The 21,267-nt window shown below is 40.8% G+C and overlaps 1 protein-coding gene across 1 annotated transcript; it reads left to right on the forward strand.

The window, feature by feature from the left end:
- The first annotated feature begins 427 nt into the window (after nt 1–427).
- On the forward strand, nt 428–19,779 carry LOC141774728 (sodium/hydrogen exchanger 6-like). The gene is made up of 16 exons (XM_074647514.1): nt 428–908; nt 2,967–3,166; nt 4,595–4,672; nt 4,875–4,951; nt 5,131–5,243; nt 6,221–6,326; nt 8,799–8,940; nt 9,373–9,478; nt 9,922–10,010; nt 11,059–11,172; nt 11,396–11,507; nt 12,225–12,378; nt 12,717–12,747; nt 12,837–12,922; nt 14,356–14,461; nt 15,823–19,779. The coding sequence occupies exons 1-16, from the start codon at nt 611–613 to the stop codon at nt 16,090–16,092; spliced, it is 2,082 nt and encodes a 693-aa protein (XP_074503615.1). The 5' UTR covers nt 428–610; the 3' UTR covers nt 16,093–19,779.
- The last annotated feature ends 1,488 nt before the right edge of the window (nt 19,780–21,267 follow it).

A 21,267-nucleotide genomic window follows, 5' to 3' on the forward strand; every position in this document is an offset into this window, starting at 1 on the left:
CATGCTGCCTTCCACTGTGTAATTGTCTGAAATATATTAATTATTTATTTTTTAAAATATTTTTGAGAGTTAGAAGTTCTTTTAACATGGTCATGGAGCATATATACTGTATATTTGTATTCTGGGGGTATCGTTCCTATGCAGAGGGTAGTTTAGTTTATTTATTGACTACACTGAGGGCGTTTTATATTTTAATAATTGATTGATTTATTGTGTTGAGTTGAATGTGCTAATTATTTTGTACTGTTATTACCTTTTCTACCTTTTTTCCTTTCTTAAATCTGACTCGGTGTAAACTGCTCAGAATTCCAATGTACTTAGGTGCAAATGGCAAATAAAACTCTTGAATCTTGAATCTTGAATTTGTCTGCTGAGGTTTATTTAAACTAATAACATCCTGCTGTGGTGCTTTTACACTGAAATAAACATAAACTAGTTTTCACTTCCGGGCCTAGATCTTCTCTGTTGCTGTTGCTCTGTCGTCGTTCTGCTCTCTTCTCCTCCATGGATGTAGACTCACTCCGGTCAGCTCGTGAATCATATCAACACAAAGTTTAGCTTCTTATCGACGTCGACAGTTCAGTTATTCCACCGCCGAGCAGCTGAAACGATGTTTAAGGTGTCAGTGAGCGGCTCCAGGAGGCTGCTGAGGCTGCTGCTGCTGGTGAGTCTGTCAGTCAGCATCTGTGTGGTCCGAGCAGCATCAGCATCTTCATCCTCTTCATCAGAGGAGGACAGCGCCATGGAGAACATCTTCACCGAGAAGAAGGCTGAGGAGAGCCACCGACAGGACAGCGCAGACCTGCTCATCTTCATCATGCTGCTCACCCTCACCATCCTCACCATCTGGCTCTTCAAACACAGGAGGTTCAGGTTCCTGCACGAGACCGGGCTGGCCATGATCTACGGTGAGGATGAGGATGCTCTCCAGCGTGACGTCATGATGCTCCGGCGTGACATGAAATGATTGCATGTCAATATCCGGTTTCATTCTTGCAACCCAGGCTAGAGATTTCAAAGCTGTGACGCATTTTAGTGCATGCTCCAGGTAGATGCTGTAGTGAGACAACACGCTTAGTTACAGCAGTATAAACACCTCCAGATGTGCCCATTTTAGCATGAAAAAGCCAGCCTAAGATTTCACTTCTCTACACTGTGGTCTGGTGAGGCCAAGGATGCTTTCAGTAGACGTCATTTGGAGCAGGCTGCACACAATGACACCAACATAAACCTACACCTGACAGGATAAACAACACCCACTCACTGGGCTACTCCAGGTAGATGCTGTAGTGAGGTAACAAGCTTAGTTACAGCAGTATAAACACCCCCAGATGTGCATTTTTTAGCATGAAAAAGCCAGCAAATTAACTCACAATCCTCTTTAACAACACATTTGAACTTATTTACATTTTTGCTATCCTAATAATTCTATTCTGTTTTGATACTACATGCATGGTTCTTATTATACATTAGATATACATTACATCTTGGTATACATTCAGTCTATTGCAATAATGGATAGTATAAAACAATGTACAGTAATATATGATATTTTTGGGGGGTTATCATATTTTAGTGTCGAGTTTGATTTGATTCCTGCTGGCAAATAATAAAGTAGTCAAACTTAAACCATTACTATATGTACAACAACAAAATACTCCTCTCAAAAGATTTAACTACATTATTGGTTCAATAAAAGATGAATTTAGTTTGATACATATTAGTATGAATGACATCTCTGTGTTTGGCCTATACAAGTGTAAATCAAGTGTGTCCTGATTATCACATTTGAAATGATTGCATGTCAATATCTGGTTTCATTCTTCCAACCCCGACTATAAATGTCTCACCAGATGCTGTAGTGAGGTAACAAGCTTAGTTACAGCAGTATAAACACCACCAGGTGTGTATTTTTCTCCCCCATATAGCATGAACAAGCAAGCCTAAAATTTCACTTCTCTACAATGTGGTCTGGTAAAGGCCAAGGATGCTTTCAGTATGAGTAGCAGGCTGCACACAATGACACCAACATAAACCTACACCTGACAGGATAAACAACACGCACTTACTGGGCTGTCATTGCTCTTTGGTGCCATTTCTGGAGAGTTGTCAAAATTATCCTTAGCTGACCTCTAAAAATAAGTTTATAAATGGAGAAGTTGCTCATGCTGTAGTAGAATCCTGTTACCCACAGTCCAGTATGTGTTTTGTTTGTACAAGTACGAGTACATGAGCACAGTATCGGACCCGATAGTTTGGCATGCCAAACTAGTCGCTAGGCAGGTTTTATGGGAATGTGTTACTTGGTGACATCACCCCGTTACAGAAGAAAAAGGCAGAACTTCAAGCGAGGCATTTCAGGCAGCTCAGAAGCAGTGTGTCTGTAGGGGGAGAGTAACTCCCTTTTGGCGTGGACTTTAGGCTTTGTAACTTTGCAGAACTTTTACGTGCACAACAAAATATATATAACACACTAAAGGAAAGGGAAAAAACATAATATGTCCTCTTTAATGTGTCCAGGACAGGTATTGCCATGACGGCTCAACTTACATATTATTGTTTGGATAAGCACATTGTGTTTGGCGACATCACAACATAGCTTCACTCAACTTCCTCTTGACTACAGGTCTTATCAGCCTACAAGCCAGAGTGTTTTTGAGTCAACATCTGAGCACATTGTATTCCTAATTTGTCTGGTACAATCTGACAGGGCAATTCATTCTCAAATGGATGTTTTTCAGGCTTTAATTTCATAGCAAAAGCAGCTCTTAAAAAGCCATTTAGTCTGGCTTTTTGAGGCTATGAATTTTACTTTTTCTCCATTTTTTTTCCACAAAACAATCCTCCTCTCGTGACACCTCTTCATCGGTTTAGGCCTCCTTGTTGCAAGCACGGACTCCTTACATTAATCAACTATCCCCTCTGTATCCTATTCATCTTGTCTCTTTTTTTCCCCTCTTCCCCAGGCGTGCTTGTTGGCGCAGTCTTGCGTTATGGCATCCATGTTCCTCGAGACATTAGCAACGCCACGATGAGCTGCCACGTTAACGCTAGCCCCGCCACTCTGCTGATCAACGTCAGCGGCAGATTCTACGAGTACACTCTGAAAGGAGAGATCGGCGCCAACGAGTTGAACGACGTGCAAGACAACGAGATGCTGAGAAAGGTACAACAGGCCGCCAATCGTAATTTGTATAATGCCACCACTGATTACATTTCATGAGTATATTGTGAAGTTTCTATGTATCTGTCAACAGGTTTAATCTTTTTTTTTTCCTACTGTTTATGTTGCAGCTGTAAAATGTAGAGCTCAATCAATCAGTTGATGAATTGATTAGTCAATCAGCTGAAAATGAATTGCAGACTATTTGGAACTTTTTCATCTTTGGACTGTTGGTCGGACAAAACACAATTTGAAGACGTTACCTCGAGCTCTGAGAAATTACATTATGTTACATGTTTCAGCTCTGACATTTTATAGACAAAATGATTAATCAATTAATCTAGAAAGTTTGTCAGATTAATTGATTAAATATATCTTCTTTCTATAGAGGTCTGATAAGAAACTTTTATAAAAACAGTATTACTTCTGGTAAACTGAGTGTCAGGATGCTGCTTTCTGACAGAGAAAAGAAATGATGAGGGACAGATGCCCTTTGCCGGAGGGTCACTTGGACTTTTTGGATCCATAACTATTATCCTGTGGTCATTTGCGGGTGTGTATTTCTGACATCTGGGACTTTAAAGTGGCAATCTGTAAGATTTCAGCCATGGTTGATTCGGCGACATCCTGTTTACTGGCGGTAACAGCAAATGTGGTTTAATACTGCAGGTCCCTGGAGGCAGCAAAACAAACTTTTGTCAGGAAATAATTGGCCTCTTTCCATCATTCTGTGAGCAACAGTTATCTGATTTTATGTAGCACACAGCACGAGTCTGCGAAAGTGAAAGTAGTTGTTTACCTGGGTTAGAAGTTTGAGGTGTGTAGCCTGTCGCCTGCACTGTGGCTCAGTGGGCAGAGCGGGTCATCCTTTAATCACAAGGTTGGCGGTTCAATTCCCGGCTCCTCCTGTCCGCATGTCAAAGTGTCCTTGACCGAGACACTGAACCCCAAGTTGCTCCTCCTAAATGTTTAGGATGGGTTAAATGCTGAGGTCAGATTTCATATATGTGCTAAAATTACACGCTTTATTCCACATAAAATCATACCCCAAAAAAACAAGCAACATGTAAACAAAATGCCACAGAGGCTGCTGTAGCATTGTCTGTTATGAATTAACACGACAAAATGAAATACAGGCAACATTTAATACAGCACTGATCGATTTTTACAACAACATAACTGGTATATTAGCCGTAATGTGTCTGATCTGCCTACGTATAGAAGCTTCTTGTCCCGTCTTGTCATTTTACTTTTATAATAACTTTTTGTTGATTGTCCTGGAAGCTACCTCATGCCGCCCCAGATGTGTCATTTATTACTAATTAACTTATTTAAGTTATCCAATAATCCAAGTATCCATTTTCTTTTTAATTCCTAGTCCTATTGATTCAGAACCATAATGTGATACTGTTGTTTTTGTGTGTGACACAGGTGACCTTTGACCCTGAAGTGTTCTTCAATATTCTCCTCCCACCTATCATCTTCCATGCTGGCTACAGCTTGAAAAGGGTACAGTAGTATTTTAAGGCACTCGCTCTGTTGTTGCATGAAAAACTAAATGTGAATACTTTTAACACGAGTTTGACTGGTGAAATTATGTCTTTGTTTCAATATATGAAATCCACTTCTTCCTTCTCATCTTCAGAGATTAATGATGATTAAAGTCACTATGCAGATGATCGTTGACATGTTTAATTGTTTTGTCTTTCAGAGACACTTTTTCCTCAACATGGGATCCATCCTGGCTTTTGCCTTCCTGGGGACGGTTGTTTCCTGTTTTGTTATTGGGTAAGAATATTAATTTGCAAAAAAACAAATGATTTCACATGTAGGACTCTATATTGTAACAGCAGAGCAGTATTCATACTGTACATGTCAGTTACTGTGGTGGTAACGTGCCCTTAATGCCACTAAAGTCAGTGGTGTTTAAGACGATGATGCTGATCCAGCTGCTGTTCCTCCGTCAGGTTGCTGATGTACGGCTGTGTGTTGCTGATGAAGCACATGGGACAGCTGGGCGGAGACTTCTTCTTCACCGATTGTCTGTTCTTTGGAGCCATTGTCTCGGCCACAGACCCCGGTACGTAGCCTTACTCTCAGTCTTTAGTTTTTCTTGCTTACAAGTGACACTAATTATAACTTTGATTCATTTTTACCTCTTAGAGTTGCTCAAAGCTTGTTGTAAACATTCTCACAAACAGCCACAAACAACTCATCATTAAACTAAAGATTTGTCAAAGTTGCACAGAATATACTAAGAATGATTAATTCACATTGGAAAAAAAAGTGCAACTGAGATGGCGATGAGATCCACAGCTGATAAAAAGTGAAAAAACTGTAGTGAAGTGTGTCGGGGGGGGAAAAAGCTCAGAAAACACAAACTAAATTAAATAAATACTTGGAAGACAATTTTTGGTTTAAATTTCCTGTAATTTTAAAATTTCAAAATTTAAGTTTGTTCAATTTAATTTAATTTAATTTAATTTAATTTAATTTAATTCAATTCAATTCAATTCGATTCGATTCGATTCGATTCGATTCGATTCGATTCGATTCGATTTGATTTGATTATTATTTTATTTCTCAGGACCATGATCACATGGTGTGGAGCACAAACAGAACAAACAATAATTACAAAACGTTGGCTAAAGTACAACAAATGTTACTTAAATAAACAAAGGAAGGACATTCTTCAAATGCTTCAGATAAAATATGGTAAACGATTGCAAAGGTTGCAGATCCTCTGGTTTGGTTTCTATCCAGTTTTTTCAGTCTTAAATGAACCATTATAATTCATAATGACATCGAGATATTTAAAGCAATGAACAATCTCTAGATTTTCTTCATTGCATACAAACTGTAGTTTAATATCAGCTCTTCTGCTGCTGTGAGTTTAAAGTTGTTTAAAATCTGCCAATGCAAGTCTTGTATTTTTTCCTAGTTCTACAAAACAGTGAAGAATAAGTGTTGTAAAACTCATCATCTCTGTCGTCATTTGGCTCAGTTCTAACGTGCAGGAACACCAGAGGAGTTTAACGTGTTCCTGTTTGTTCACAGTGACGGTCCTGGCTATCTTCAACGAGCTGCAGGTCGACGTGGATCTGTACGCTTTGCTGTTTGGAGAGAGCGTGCTCAACGATGCTGTGGCCGTGGTTCTCTCCTCGTAAGTAAATCACATCACATTCAAACCAAGAGTCTTTTCCAAACCAGCTTGACGTTGCACAGAGCTGCTAGATTCCTCCTGAGAGAAAAGGCGAAGTCATGCTTTCGTATCGATCGGCCAGTGACCTTTTTAACTAACCTAATATCAGCTTCTCATTAACGCCACGCTGAACACGAGGTGGTCTCTCAGCTAACACTAACTCTCCTCCTCTGCATGTGACTGTTATTATTTCCACAGAATAATAAATTGTAATAGCAGGCGCGGTGGAAGGGCCGGTCCCCGCGGAGAGACTCGGACCAGCCCGTTGAACGGGTGCACTAAGTAGAGCATGGCGTTGTGTGCCTTTTGCGGTGCCTTGGGACAAACATGACAAATCACCGGCCATTTGTTTTTTGACTGTGGCTTATTCAAGCAGAGATGCAAAACATTGCCTTATTTAGTCATTTATTTTTTGATAAACTGAGTCAGCGACGAACACATTTCCTATTATTATTTTTGAAGATTACTTTATATACAAAAGCCAAGAAGGCAGGAAGCCAGGAATGCTTATAGACACAATGCCCGGTGATTTGTTTTGTGAGTGTGTGTGGGCTGTGAATGGAGAGGAGAAGGTGAATATATCACTTTCAATACATTTTTTATCACAAAACTACCTCAGCGGAATATTTGAAACATTTTTTTTTTCTGACTGACAACTATCCTGCTGAATTTCAAATAATTCTGCTGTGATAAAAATCGCTCTCATCCCAGACTCCAGTTTAAGAAAACTGAATTATTTTCAAAAGCTATTTGACCAAAGTATCATCTTGTTCTTTTGATGACTTTATAGGGATGGTTCAGTGTTGATACTCAACTATCAGGTGACACAGAGGTGATGTATAAGGTGACAAAAGTTGGTCCAGTATGGAGGGAGAACGCTGTAACCAGCAAAACGAGCTGAGGGCAAGTGAGCAGCATCAGTGTAACGTTACATCCACTAAAAGTGCCTGTTTTTGCCACTGACAGGCTCAGATTGTTGTTATAAGTGTCTGACAACATTATGGAAAGAGAAATAGAATGTTTTCTTACCTTTCGCTTGATCCAGTCTGTTTGTTATTGTGTCCAAATTCTGAGGCCTGTACTATGAAGCAGGATTTGGCGCTCCGGAGCAGGTTATGTTCCAGATAAGAGATCAACTCGTATAAAAGTACTGACCAATCAGAGCTCGGTGCGGTGATCGTATGATAATATTACACACAATACAAGTTTAAGCCATTAAAACACAGTATAAACTGACAAATGCAGGAAGGACAGCTGGCTGTATGCTGTGGGTGTTTACTTGCCCTTGAGTCCGTTTCACACCGCCGGAGATGGGGACGCAGCTGAAAAAAGGTTAAAATGGTCATACACGTCGCATTTTTGTTAATGTGCATAATCGGGTGTAATCCATCCATCCATTACACTTCTCAAAGCTATTTATATCTAAACGACTATCTGACTTTTGAGTGTTCCGTTAAATGAATAAGTCTGTTAATTTACGCATTCACACATCGGGAGTTTTTTCTTTTGCCAGCTGTCCTTCCTGCATTTGGCAGCTTCAACACTGTTGTAGACCGTGACGGGAGACTTTGACCAATCACAGGTCATTTCAGAGTGAAAGCGTTCCTATTGGCTGTGCTCCAGTCATGTGACCAGAACTTGGCGTTCCTTCACCAGATTTCACAATGGCGGCGGCGTCACAAACTTTCTCATTTCACAGCTAAACCGTGCACTACAAGATGATTCTGAAAACATCTGAGGAGAGAAATAGACATTAACGTAACAGAATATTGATTCATATTTGATCAGCGCTGCCTAGTTTGACCGTTTGGTCGGAGTTCAGAGTGATTGACAGCCGGCTCTCGTAGACGTCAGCTGGACAGCAGACCTCAGATCAGCTCTTACTGCTTGTTTTCCTCCGGTCTGTGAAATCTTGCAGATGCCGTTAGGAGCACCGGAGAACACAGAGGCACATGATTTTTTTTCCAGGTTACCTGTTTCATGTACTACTGTCACAATATAGCTACTGTTTCATAAAATATCTTCTTCAGCTTTAAGCTATATATGTAATAAGTTGAGTATTAACCCTGAACTATTCAAATAGAGACTTCTTTTGTTCCTCTGACCTCTACATCACTCTGCTTTTCTCTTTATCTGAACTTGCATGAGGGGGAGTTTTTGCTGTGAAATCCTGTTCTTTATCAGAAACAAACCTGGAATGTTATCAAAGAATGTCCCTGTTTGAGGAGGCCTACTATAGATGATGCAATGTGCAGCTATTGACAAAAGATTATTCTACAGTACAGGTTAGATCATATTATAGAGATGCCTTCTACATTTACTGTATGCAGGGCTTTAGCTTTAGCTAAATGAGTTTATGTTTAACTCTATAAACCTTCAGTCTGCAGTTATTGATGTTAATGTTTGACATGAACTCTCTGTGTGTTATCTCAGGTCTATAGTAGCGTACCAGCCACAAGGGGACAACACTCACACCTTCGAGGTCATGGCGTTGCTGAAGTCTTTGGGGATGTTCCTCGGAGTTTTCAGCGGCTCCTTTGCTCTGGGAGTCGCCACCGGGGTCGTCACTGCTCTCATATCTTTTCATTATTTATTTATTTATATATAAGAAATAGATATTTCTAAAACTGTCCTCTTAAGACATCCACTGGAGCATGTTTACAAAGCATCAGCAGTTAAATTAAATCTGAATTATTTACTCAGTTGTTGTTTGAAAGATGAGGTTTTGTAAAAATACTACATTACAAAAAACTTACAATTTGATTGATACAGAGTGGTACCACCTTGTTTTTTGTAGAGTAAAGGTAAAAAAATTAAGATTAAAATATTTAATTACAAAATGAGTCAATAATGGGACTTAATTACAATATTTTTTCTTGTTTGAAGAACCCACTTGAAACAGGTGGACAATCGCCACATCAGAAGCTGTCAATTTAACAAAGATGTTATAATGTGAATTAATTTTTTCAGTGTCTTTTTGTTAAACTCCTTGACTTCTTGTCCGTACGTGACTAAGTTCACCAAACTGAGGGATTTCCCGCTGTTGGAGACGGCTCTGTTCTTCCTCATGTCATGGAGCACATTCCTGCTGGCTGAGGCCTGTGGCTTCACAGGTAACACACACACACACACACACATTCAAACATGGTGCTAAAACATCCAAGGTAATAATGGCATACTGTAATATATTCTGTTGCCGTTCTATAAGACAAGATCAGATAAAGGACTTGATAAAATTCTGTTTAGTAATTTAGTTGCAGAGACTTTGCTGCAGCTACAGAACATTTGAAATCTCTTTGGCAGCACCTATGGCGATAAGCGGTAATTTTGCAGGTGTGTTATTGGCTCCCACTTCCCCAGCGATCCTTGCCTCAGACGATCAGCTCGTAATGCTGCAAAATGCATGGGCTTTCATCAGTGGGCCAATCACCGTTGTGTTACCTCATTTGACAAACATTTTAAATGAAAATCTTGGAGATTATTACTTTAATGTTCTTGATAACAATCAGTGTTTTATTGATCTTCTAACTCTTCTGTTTCTCCTGGTGTGTTGCAGGTGTGGTCGCAGTGCTGTTCTGTGGAATCACTCAGGCCCACTACACCTTCAACAACCTGTCTCCTGAGTCCCAGGACAGGACCAAACAGGTCAGGCCTGGACTACAACCACACCACCTGCTCACTCTGTTCTTTTTTGTTTTTTTAATGTTTGTGCCTTTATTTTGACGGTAGAAAAACAAAGTTAAAGGTGGAGTTTATCAGTGACCTTGTCAAGAAATGTTTTAAAAGTTAAAGGGACTGTTTGTAACTTCTTACAGGTATAAATCATTGCGGGTCGGTGTCTCACGCTTGCATGTGGCTACGCTGTTCAGACTCAGACTTCAACACAAACTACACGGAAGCACCAAAACCGCAAAGTTCTATCTAGTGAAGCCCGTCTGTTAAACAGTGTTGGCCGCAGTCGGAGGACGCGGGGGAGACCGTAGCTTTGGTCTCCAGGGCCAGAGTCTCTGCTGTACTCTGCTCCTCTGCCTGCTTGCCTTCACTCACACACCGCGCTCGCTCTCGCTCTTTTGCTCCACCTCTCACGTGCATGCGCGCACACTCCACACTACAGAAGAGTTAGTTTAGCTCTGAGAATATCTAGTGAATGTACAGTGTAAGTTTGTGCAGAAATAACTGCTGCAGCTCCTCCAGACCAACAGAGGTTTCCCGTGTCTTGTGAAGTGGCGGGGCTCCACAGAGAGAAACGTTATCGTCTCCGACCAAAACTCCGGTGTCTCCCCTGTTCCCTCCGGCCGCGGTCGGGAGGCTGAGGCAGGAAAAGCCAACACTAGGATCAGCATTGATTCATGGAGAGACCTTCGTCTGGTCAGCTAACATTACTGCCAAGCAGCTGAAATATAGAGTGATATTGTGGTTTTAGCTGACGTGTGTCTCCTCACTGTTTTGAGCGATGCTCGTTCATGTAGAGCGAGCACAAGTGCGAGCAACAGGATGTTGACTTTCGTTGACTTAACGGCCACAGGTGTCGCTGCTAACAAGCAATTTTTGATTCTTACATAGAGTCCCTTTAAAGTTTGATTGCAGTCAAAGCCGTGCAGGTCAAGTGTATTTAGCTGTTTGTTTAACCTTTGTGAATGTAATTTGGTTGCTGTTCTCTAAATCAGTTGCTGCTGTTTCTCTTGTGTTGCAGCTGTTCGAGGTGCTAAATTTCCTGGCAGAGAACTTCATTTTCTCCTACATGGGTCTGACCCTGTTCACCTTCCAGAGCCACGTCTTTAATCCCATGTTCATCGTCGGAGCTTTTGTATCTTTTGCATATATATGAAACTATCTGATGCACACGCAGAGTCTGATATCACCCCTCTGCTCGCTGGCTATTTTCTCTCGCATGTTAGTATCGGCTTTGAAGAAGAAAGCTCCCAAGAAGTGATTGATTTAAAGGGGCAGTAAATGAGCTGGGCACAGGGTGAGGAGACTTCACCAGCTCTCTGTTTTGTTGTCCTCTCCTTAACCTCGTTCCCACCCAGGTGGCGGTGTTCATTGGAAGAGCTGCGAACATCTACCCTCTCTCGCTCCTTCTTAATTTTGGACGACGCAACAAGATCAGATCCAACTTCCAGCACATGATGATGTTTGCAGGTTAGTGATATACAGATAGACAAAATTTTTGTTTATTGTAACCCCCCCTGTAAAATCTTTTGGTTAATGGATAGTTCAGGTGTTTTGGAGTGGGGTTGTATGAGGCACTTATCCGTATTCAGTGTATTCAGTAGATGACGGTCGGCACGCCCCCAGTTTGGAGAAGCAGACAGGAGTTACTGTTGTGTCGTAATGCTGTGGACGAGACAGGCAGCAAAACGTATTTTAGTAACTTAAAAGAAAGACCCACCTAAACAAATCTATATCAGTTTAAGTGTACGCTATATCTATGCTCTCGCAACCAGACTCAATTGACAGAAACAGTAATTTTGCCTCGCATAATACGGGAGTTGCTGGTTAAAATATTCAAAATATAGCGTACACTTAAAGTGATATTGATCACAGCAGTACAACACAACAGTAACTCTTGTCTGTTTCTCCAAACTGGAGCATCATCTGCTGCAGGTAATACACTGACTGTATATAAATACCTCATACCTCACTTCAAAACACCCGAACTATCCCTTTAAGTATAAGACTTTTTTTTTAGGCATCCTGTGGAGGCACTGAAACATTTTCTTGTTTCTTGCAGCTCTCTGTGAGTAGATTAAAAGATAAAACCTACACAGGCTTGTAAACAGAGATCACCTGATAAGTCTCATATAGGAACTTGCATTCCTGTTTGTGTGTAACATTCTCCGTTGCTGTGCTCCTCAGGACTGCGAGGCGCGATGACCTTCGCCCTGTCCATCAGGGACACGGCGACGTACGCCCGTCAGATGATGTTTACCACCACTCTGCTCGTGGTCTTCTTCACTGTTTGGGTTTGTGGAGGTGGCACCACCCAGATGCTGTCCTGCCAGCGCATACGGTACGCCTCTCCTCCACCTATAAAACCCATTCCTGAGTCAAACTGGAGTTTAACACGTCGGGGGATTTCAGATAACGTCAGAGATAAATTTACTTTTTCAAATGCTTGTTTGTCCAGACTTTGTTCAGACATGTTTAACTGGCTCATCAGGTTAAAAAACTCTACGAATCATTCAATATGACCTTTGGCTCTGCTCTGGTGAATGCTCCAGGCTTTTCTTCACAGTACGCCCACCTCAGGAACTCGCTAAACGGGGGAAACACGCTTTCACAACACCGTTCTGCTCCGACAGTTTATAACATGCAGCTGGTTCACATGTGTTTGTTTTCCTTCAACAGAGTGGGCGTGGACGCTGATCAAGATAACTCTGTAAGTGTTGCCCCCTTGTGAAAAATACTTATTGCTGTGATTTGATAGTGAGAAAACTAGCTAAACCACATTTTCTGTTTTTTGTACAGGTGAGCATCACTGATGGCTCAGAGAGGAGAAGCACCAAACAGGAAAGTGCCTGGCTGTTCAGAAAGTGGTACAACTTTGACCACAAGTATCCTTTGCTTTGGCAACAAGTGATTTGTTTTTATTAACCCTTGTAAGACCAAAAATAGACCTGTTTATGTCTTTTTTAGGGGGGTACAGGGGGTCTTTAGGGGGAGATAGCAGGTCAGCAGTAGATGTCACATAGAAGTGGTGTACATCATCTGAAAGCTGGGAACATAATCTGAGATGCTGCTCAGCACTGTGTGTCAAGTTCTTCTAGAAATAAATCAGAAATAAATATGAATACATTAATTAATTAACAATCCCAATTGAGAATTGATAAAAACGATCAATAATCCCTCCAAAATACCACATTAAGACACCAAGACCTTGAGGAAGACCATAGAGAAAGCCATGCTGTGATTTGGGATCAAAAACTTTGGACATTTTGAAATTTTTGCAAGAATTGCGAGAGCACTTCTGTTGTGTAAACTGCTCAGAAACCACCTTATTGTCAAACTATAGCTAGGAAATCCATCCATCCTCTGAATGCTCTAAGTCTGTAGTTTGTGGCTGTAAAGTTTCATGAGGCTGTGATTATCCTAGAGGTCACCACAGGTCATTTTATACAAAAAAAAATAGTCTCACTACAATGAAATGGCTCCTATGGGGACTAACATCATCACACATGAATACAGTTGGGCTCATTGGATCCACAAGAGTCTCAGCTTTACATTGATACCCAATTTATGTAATTCCAAGACTGTTTAGGGACCCCACTATGCAGAAATATACTATTTTGGAATAGGCGAAAATAACACATTTGTACTGCATTAAAAAAAACTGCATGTGATTATCATAAAGTGGGCATATCATATATATAAAGAACCCATTTTCATCCACATATCTTGAGGTCAGAGGTCAAGGGACCCCTTTGAAAATGGCCATGCAAGTTTTTCCTCACCCAAATTTAGCCCAACTTTCGAGTGTTATTAACATGACGTAATATATATATATATGTAACGTATACAGCAGTAATAATTACACAGTCACAAAATACAATAACAAACACGAGTATTTAAAACTGCAGATAAAGCGCAAAACACTACAATGGATAAATGAAGGCTAGAAGATGTGGACTGTACTGGCGTCAGACAGTTGACTGTAGTTCACGGTGTCAGACAGCAGAGGGAGCAGTCTGTATAGACTTGAAGACAAATTATCTCTTTTATTGGCTGTGTATTATGAAGGTCATAAATGTATTTTAAGTAAATTACCTAATTGAATTACTTAAATTTGATGATTTTAAGTTGAACAACAACCACAGCATTCATTAATCTCACTTTACAGGAACCTTTGTTTCTGTTTGTCGTGTTGTACTCTCTCTCTCTCTCTCTCTCTCTCTCTCTCTCTCTCTCTCTCTCTCTCTCTCTCTCTCTCTCTCTCTCTTAATGGTTGTTTTCAACGTAATGTGTCCTTGACTCGAGCCCCCCCCTCCAGCTACGTGAAGCCCATCCTGACTCATAGCGGCCCCCCTCTCACCGCCACGCTGCCTCCCTGCTGCGGCCCCCTCGCCCGCTTCCTCACCAGCTCTCAGGCCTATGAGGTCAGACACCGGTTCATACAGGAGGAGCTATTTTTGGTTTTAAGCTGTATTAACCCATGAAAAATAAGTTATTTTGATGAATCATGAAGCACAGAAGTCCAGTTTGAATCTTAAAGGCAGAGTTGACGATGTTCTCCAGTCTCCACTATCTGTTATATTGGTTGAAATGGTCTTTACACCCCGACAGCGATCCATTACTGATGAGCTCTGAAAAAGGACTGGAAAAGAGCCGTCATCTGTAGCTGCTGTAATCCTGTAAAAACGTCTACCAATCACTGCCTCGCGGTCCGCTTGGAAAGAACCAATCAGATGCCTCCCTGCCTCCCTGCTCGTACTCTACCCTTGGCGTGCACCAGCCTGAACTCAAAGCGCGTCGCCGCCGCACGTTTCCTGGAGAATGGAAGAGAAAACTGCCGCGGTTACTGGTCATGAGGTAGCGTTGTTGAGTTGAGGTCCTCTCTCCGCTCTGTGTCTGTGAAGTAGTGTTACGATGCGGCGGTGCTCGTGCATGTGTGTGTGTGTGTGGGGGGCGTTGCCTTGGAAGGAGCCCCAAGGGGGGGGGGTTAGATGGAGCTCCTGAGGCGACCCTGTCTTTAAGATTGTGAAACGATAATAATCACTAACCAGAGTTACGACCTTTTATTGGTAAAACGTTTTGCTTTATACAAAGTTTAAAGGCCCTGACACACGGCCGTCGATGAGCGTCTGTCAGCCTGCTTTTGGCGGTGTGTCTCGCACCGCCGGCTCTAGTCTGACCGCGTCGAAGGCTTTTTGAATGATTCAGCATGTTGTATCGGCGATGGAGGCCGTCGGTGAGAGAAATCACTCAGATTGGCCGTTCAGCTTAAGCGAATCAGTGCACAAGAAGAGAAACGGAAGTGAGGAAAGCAAGCCAACGAGTAAAAGTCAAGAGGACAAACACAGAAGGCTCTTCTCATTTTTCCACTCCAGTTCAAAAATATTTTCACAGCGACGTGTCCGTCTGGAATGAAGCTAAGCGTCGTCAGACGCTGCTTTGTTTCATGTACGTATCCTAACAACGTCTTGTATATCTGCTGTCCTCGGTCTTCGGCTTTCCCTTTTTGAATGACGGATACAGACTACTGCTACCTGTTGGTATGGAGAGTTATTTTGTCTCACGCAGGCGCAGAACGTACGTGGTAGTTGTCCGTTAGCTGTCGTCTTTGCGGCGTGTTAGAGAGCAACTTTTTGGCCAAAACACAGGCGACGTGAAACGATTCAATTGCCGGCCTTCATCGCCGCTAGTTCTTCGATGTTGGTTTGGTGTGTCTGGGCCTTTAAGTCGTTTTTATTCTGGTTTGTGTGAGTATTTAACATCATTCTCTCTTCCCTCTCGCCAGAACGAGTGCCAGCTAAAGGATGACGACTCCGACCTCATCCTGACGGACGGCGACCTCAACCTGACCTACGGCGACATCACGGTCAGCACGGACGCCTCGGGTTCCCACACGAGCGGCGGCCCGGCGGCCTTCGCCGGCATCTCCGACGACTTGGACAGAGAGTTGACGTACGGAGATCACGAGCTGGTGATGAGGGGCACGCGCCTGGTGCTGCCCATGGATGACTCTGAGCCGCCCTTTACGGACCCCCACCACCGCTTGCGGATGTGAAGATCAACGCAGCAGACCCCAGACGAAACCGTCCGACTCACACTGATCACGAGCCATCGAGCAAAAGACCAGTACCCGACACTCCTTCTATCACACTTCTTTTTTCCCCTTTTGCTCTTGCCTCATTCCTCTTTTTGTTTCCACACATTTCTTCTCACTTCCTCTAGCGGCATATCTCTGTCTCTACCTCATTCTCGCTCTGCTCGTTTCCCACACCTCTCTGGCGTCTGCCATAATTGTAATATAATCGTATTTATTTCTTTTGGTATTCAATTGAAAAAGTTTCTTAGTTTTTGCTTAAAGCTGCGTGTCAGTCACCTTACTGTAGCATTGCACAGAGGTCTAGCAGCATGTGTTTAAATGCAACCACTAGCTAATTTTGTCGATGTACAGTATATCAATAAGAGTACTATAACTTTGATATGCATGCTGAGGATGCTTGTTGTTTTTCTTCGTATGGGGGGCGGTTGAGGGGCTTTCGGGTCGACCTTGAATGTTGCTGCCTTCTCTCTCTGCGCATCAGAGGCATGCTGACCCAGTGGACAACTTTACTGTACGTTTTGTTACAATCAAGTGCCTGGGAATTGTAGTTTTAAGCCTGGCAAACCCCCATACTGGATCAGCTTCCTGGAAGCAGAGCCAGTTCAGGATGGGGCGGTAGTTTTCCTTTGTTAAAAAAAGAAAAGAAAAAACACAAAAACAGACATAAGGTAGCAATATACTCAAGTTTGTGCTATTCGCCTGTAAATAGTGTCGTGATGCCACTGATCGCAGTGTAACCTGGCAGTGAAAGTTGTGGATCTCTCCCAATGACCTTTGACTGTGACATAGAGAGGGACTTATTATTATTACACCGTGTTTTAAGAGCTGATGTCGCTCACAGCAGAACAAAGAAGGGCTGTTGTTCCCGAAAAACGAGATCCAAATTTAACGGAGGAAAGACGTAGTGCCATTTCTGTCCTGCATTTTTGACATTTTGTGAATGCAGACGACCTTAAAGTGTTTTTGTATTATTTTTGCAACAGAGTACTTTAAGTACCGAGTCACACATTTGTCGTACACATTTAGCTTTTTGTGCGTACATTTTCTATTACAATCGTGTATTAATGTCGAGATTTTCTCATTAAATGAATCTGAAAAACACACATATATATATATATATATATATACATGAATTCAACACCTTATAATTAATAATAACACAAGTGATTTTTGTGAGTTTGGCATATCAGAGAATTGATTATCTTTCTATTATTTTTTATCATCCATTAATCTGCTGTCTTTTTTTTGTGTAATTGATTAATCATTTGGTTTATAAAGTATAAAACGCTCATCACAATTTTCCCAGAGTTTAAGGATGACATACTTTAAATGTCTTGTTTTGTTTGATCAACAGTTGAAAACCCAAAGAAAAATAACTTTATAATCATGGAAGACAAAAAACAAAGAAGCATATATTTACATTTGAGAAGCTGGACGCGGTGAATGTGAGGAGGTTTTGTTTAAAGGTCCCATATTGTAAAAAAGTGAGATTTTCATGTCTTTAATATTATAAAACAGGTTTAAGTGCTGTATAAGTAATGTTATCAAAACGCTCAATATACGGAGAAATACACACAGCCCGTATTCAGAAATTGTGCTTTTGAAACAAGCCGTTAGGATTTCTGTCCATTTGTGATGTCACAAATATACAATATATAGATCATTACACGGTTTTAAACATAAACATTCTAAATGTGTCCCAGTTTATTTCCTGTTGCAGTGTATGTGAATGACATCAGCTGACAGGAAGTAAACATGGACCCAAACTGTTGCCCTAGCAACGCAATTCCGTTGCAATTCCAACTTCCAATTGAAATGAGCTAAAACGGAGCGTTTCAGACAGAGAGTGAATACAGGTATATTCAGGCAGACAGAATGAGGAAAATAAAGTTGTTATTTTTTAACATTACAGCATGTAAACATGTTCTAGTAGAAACACAAAATACAAGTATGAACCTGAAAATGAGCACAAAATGGGACCTTTAAAAAAAAAATTACTTAAACGATTAATCGATTATCAAAGTGGTTTGTTTTTATCGAATGATTGTTGCAGCCCTGGAGCCCTTTTATACGGTGAGGTCCGTAGAATCAGTGAATACGACAGGAAAGGCCACATGATGAGCAGATATTTATTTATTTACGTCGGTACTGTGGCAGTTCATCGTTATGAGAACTGTCGGAATAGAACAACAATCAATAGTTGTTGTTGATACGCTGGATGTTTTTTATCTGCTGTACACAATAGTGTCCTTGAGGGTTTGATGGTTAAACAGGAGTATATTATATACTGAATTAATGCTAATGTAAAGATGCATTAAAAGAGTACTCGTTGATGGATGTGTTACATTAAACATGTAGTCTTACAGTATGTCAGTGTGGGTGCACTAGAAGAGTTTCGTGAGCTCTTTAGTGTTTTGTTTTGGAGCAGCTGTTTACGCGGGTTTAACAGGAAGCGTTGATAGGGTGTCGTCGTGACAACGCTGTGTTGATGTGGACAGAAGCCAGAAAACACTCCGAACAACGGAGACTTAAGTTGATGTTTTTTTGTGGTTCATCGTCTTGGTGAGCCGGAGAAAAAAAAAATGTGGGTGCAAGAAGATGATGGTGATGATAGTGTTTCAGAGACGAGTGAAAGAAGTAGATGATAATGGAGGAAGGATAGTTTATAGGCCTGTTTGTGTGTTCGTGACGATACAGAGGTGGAAGGAAGACTTTTCGATATCTCTTTTCCGTCCACAGTTTATCTTCTGCTGTGCAGGAACTTCTAATTGAAAGTGTTGACATTTTTTTTTTTCTAAATCATAATCTTCAGGCCTCTTGACGCCACATCGTCCAGGAAATGATTTATTCTTTCTACCATTTTATGCTTTTTTTCATTTGTGCTGTTATTGAATATTATTTTGTGGAAGGGAAAAAGAATAATTTGCACTCCAGCCATTTAGAATGTTTTTTATTATCATTTTTGCTCTTATGTTTTATCAAACAGCTGCTTTTATATTATTTACCTTTATGTTTTTGGAAGGTCGTGAGCAAATTCATGTCGGTTTATGAATGAATGTTTGTTGACGTTTCTTTGTAAAGAATTAATTCCAGATAGCAGTGGCAGCCGAGATGATTAAGACTCCTTTCATACTCTTCACCATTCAGGTACTTTGTGTGTGTTCTACAGAGCATTTAATCATTCATCTTCCGCTGATGGTGGAGGGAAAAAAACAAATATATACAAGCAGAATTTTGTGCCACTGTTCTTTAGACTGACACATGAAACAATGTGAAAAAGCTGATGTAGGTTTATTTGGTGTTTGCCTGCTGCTCCGCCAGCGTTGTTCTCTCTCTGTTCTCTGAATGGTGACTAGTGATCGGCTTTCATCGTTGGACATCCCGTCTGAAGTAGCTGACCAAAGAGGCCTGCTGTGCTTTGTGTGTTTCCAGACAGTCCACTCTTATCTTTATACTGCAAAACTATCTGTGTGTATGAATGTGTGTGTTCATGCCCTGCAAGTGTGTATGGATGTGTGTGCGTGAGAGAGAGACGTTGTGTTTTCTCTCTCTGTGTTGCAGGTACTGACTGTTTACATCTGTGTAAATATACTCTCACATGTGCGTGCAACAGTCAATAAACAGAAGCTTGAGCTTTTGATTAAACGCCTCGCTCTAACAGCCTCCTCATTTACCTTGTTTCCTTTTTTTAATTTATTTATATGTCTAGGTTGTGTAAGAATGCATTTGTTGAACTCCAGAGATTTTTACCTGACTGACCCGATAGACACATGGCAGGTGATTGGACTAACCGTCTGTCAATCAAGCTCTGGCCGAAGCCAGTCGGGAGAAGAGCGAAACCATCATTTCCATCAAGAAAAGCCTTCAGTGCAGTCGTAATAATACGAGAATAAAGTTATAACTTTGTGAGAAAAAAAGTCGTAATATTATGAGATTAAAATCATAACTTTACGAGAAAAAAAGTCGTAATATTACGAGAATAAAGTTATAACTTTATGAGAAAAAAAGTCATATGAGAATAAAGTCATACACTTTACGAGAAAAATGTTGTAATAATAAAATTACTACTTTATAATATTATGACTTTATTCTCGAAATCTCAGATTTTTTTTTTTCCCCTAATACTCAAAAACAAAAAAACAATTATTCATTTCCATTTTTAAAAATCTACAGGGAGCCACTGGAGAGGAACTAAAGAGATGCAGGTTGCAGACCCCTGCTCTAGTGTGTGATGTTAGAGCTAAATGACTCCTTTTCATGCTGTATTTATTGAATACATTTATTTAAAAAAAGTTTTAACTCTAAGGCACCATGTGAAATATGCACCTTGCTCTAATAACTTATTCTAACAAATCTTTTCACCGCCCCCCTAAACTAAAATATAGATATGTCAGATTTCACTCCTCCATCCAGGATAAAGAGGCAGAGTGGTGTTATTATGAAAGCCGCGATCCTGCACAGCCAATACTGATGGCCTTTTTATTCTCCCAGGCTCGATTTGTGCCAGATATCAGGTAACATGTTCCTAATATGGGCACAACTCCCTCCAGTCTGCTCAGGAATGTCTGCATAGTGGCGTTACAGTTCGGGGAGGAAACAGTCGTTTTAAAGGGGCCACTTAGAAAGACGTCTCTCTCTCAGCTGAACTGTCTTTAAACCTGATTAACAGGTTGATGTTGTTAATCATGACAAATCACTCAATGTACAAACTATAATGGTATTAAATCAAGCAACTTGTTATGACACAAAATGACACTCTTCCACTACAGTAGCAGATGAAGGTATGTATTTTATGCAACATTTGAATTCATCCAGTAAATAATGTATTGTTCATTAAATAATGACTTGCCTTTACTCCTGCACAGTAAACATCTCCAGCCAGATGTTCATGACAGAAGGACCCGCACAGACTGAACATGTGGATCTCATCAACACTGATCTGAGGTAACAACGGTCCACCTGGTGTTTGTTAAAGGTCTTATTGATAACATTTTTATGTAGACGAATATTTTTTTTTAAATAATCCACATAGCTTTTAGAAAGGTGCCAAATAAAAGTATGGCTTTCCCTGAAAATATATATATATATATATTTTGACTGTGAATTAATCATTTACAAATTTTGGCGGGCCAT

Source organism: Sebastes fasciatus, chromosome 10 (genome assembly GCF_043250625.1).
Source record: "Sebastes fasciatus isolate fSebFas1 chromosome 10, fSebFas1.pri, whole genome shotgun sequence".
NCBI classification, from domain to species: Eukaryota; Metazoa; Chordata; class Actinopteri; order Perciformes; family Sebastidae; genus Sebastes; species Sebastes fasciatus.

What these genes read in the sequence shown, in the direction of transcription:
- LOC141774728 (XM_074647514.1), top strand. Translation starts at nt 611, where the DNA reads ATGTTTAAGGTGTCAGTGAGCGGCTCCAGGAGGCTGCTGAGGCTGCTG. An exon ending in TGAGGCCTGTGGCTTCACAG is followed by an intron (nt 9,479 to 9,921) that starts GTAACACACACA and finishes GGTGTGTTGCAG; the next exon opens with GTGTGGTCGCAGTGCTGTTC. An exon ending in CCAGCTCTCAGGCCTATGAG is followed by an intron (nt 14,462 to 15,822) that starts GTCAGACACCGG and finishes CCCTCTCGCCAG; the next exon opens with AACGAGTGCCAGCTAAAGGA.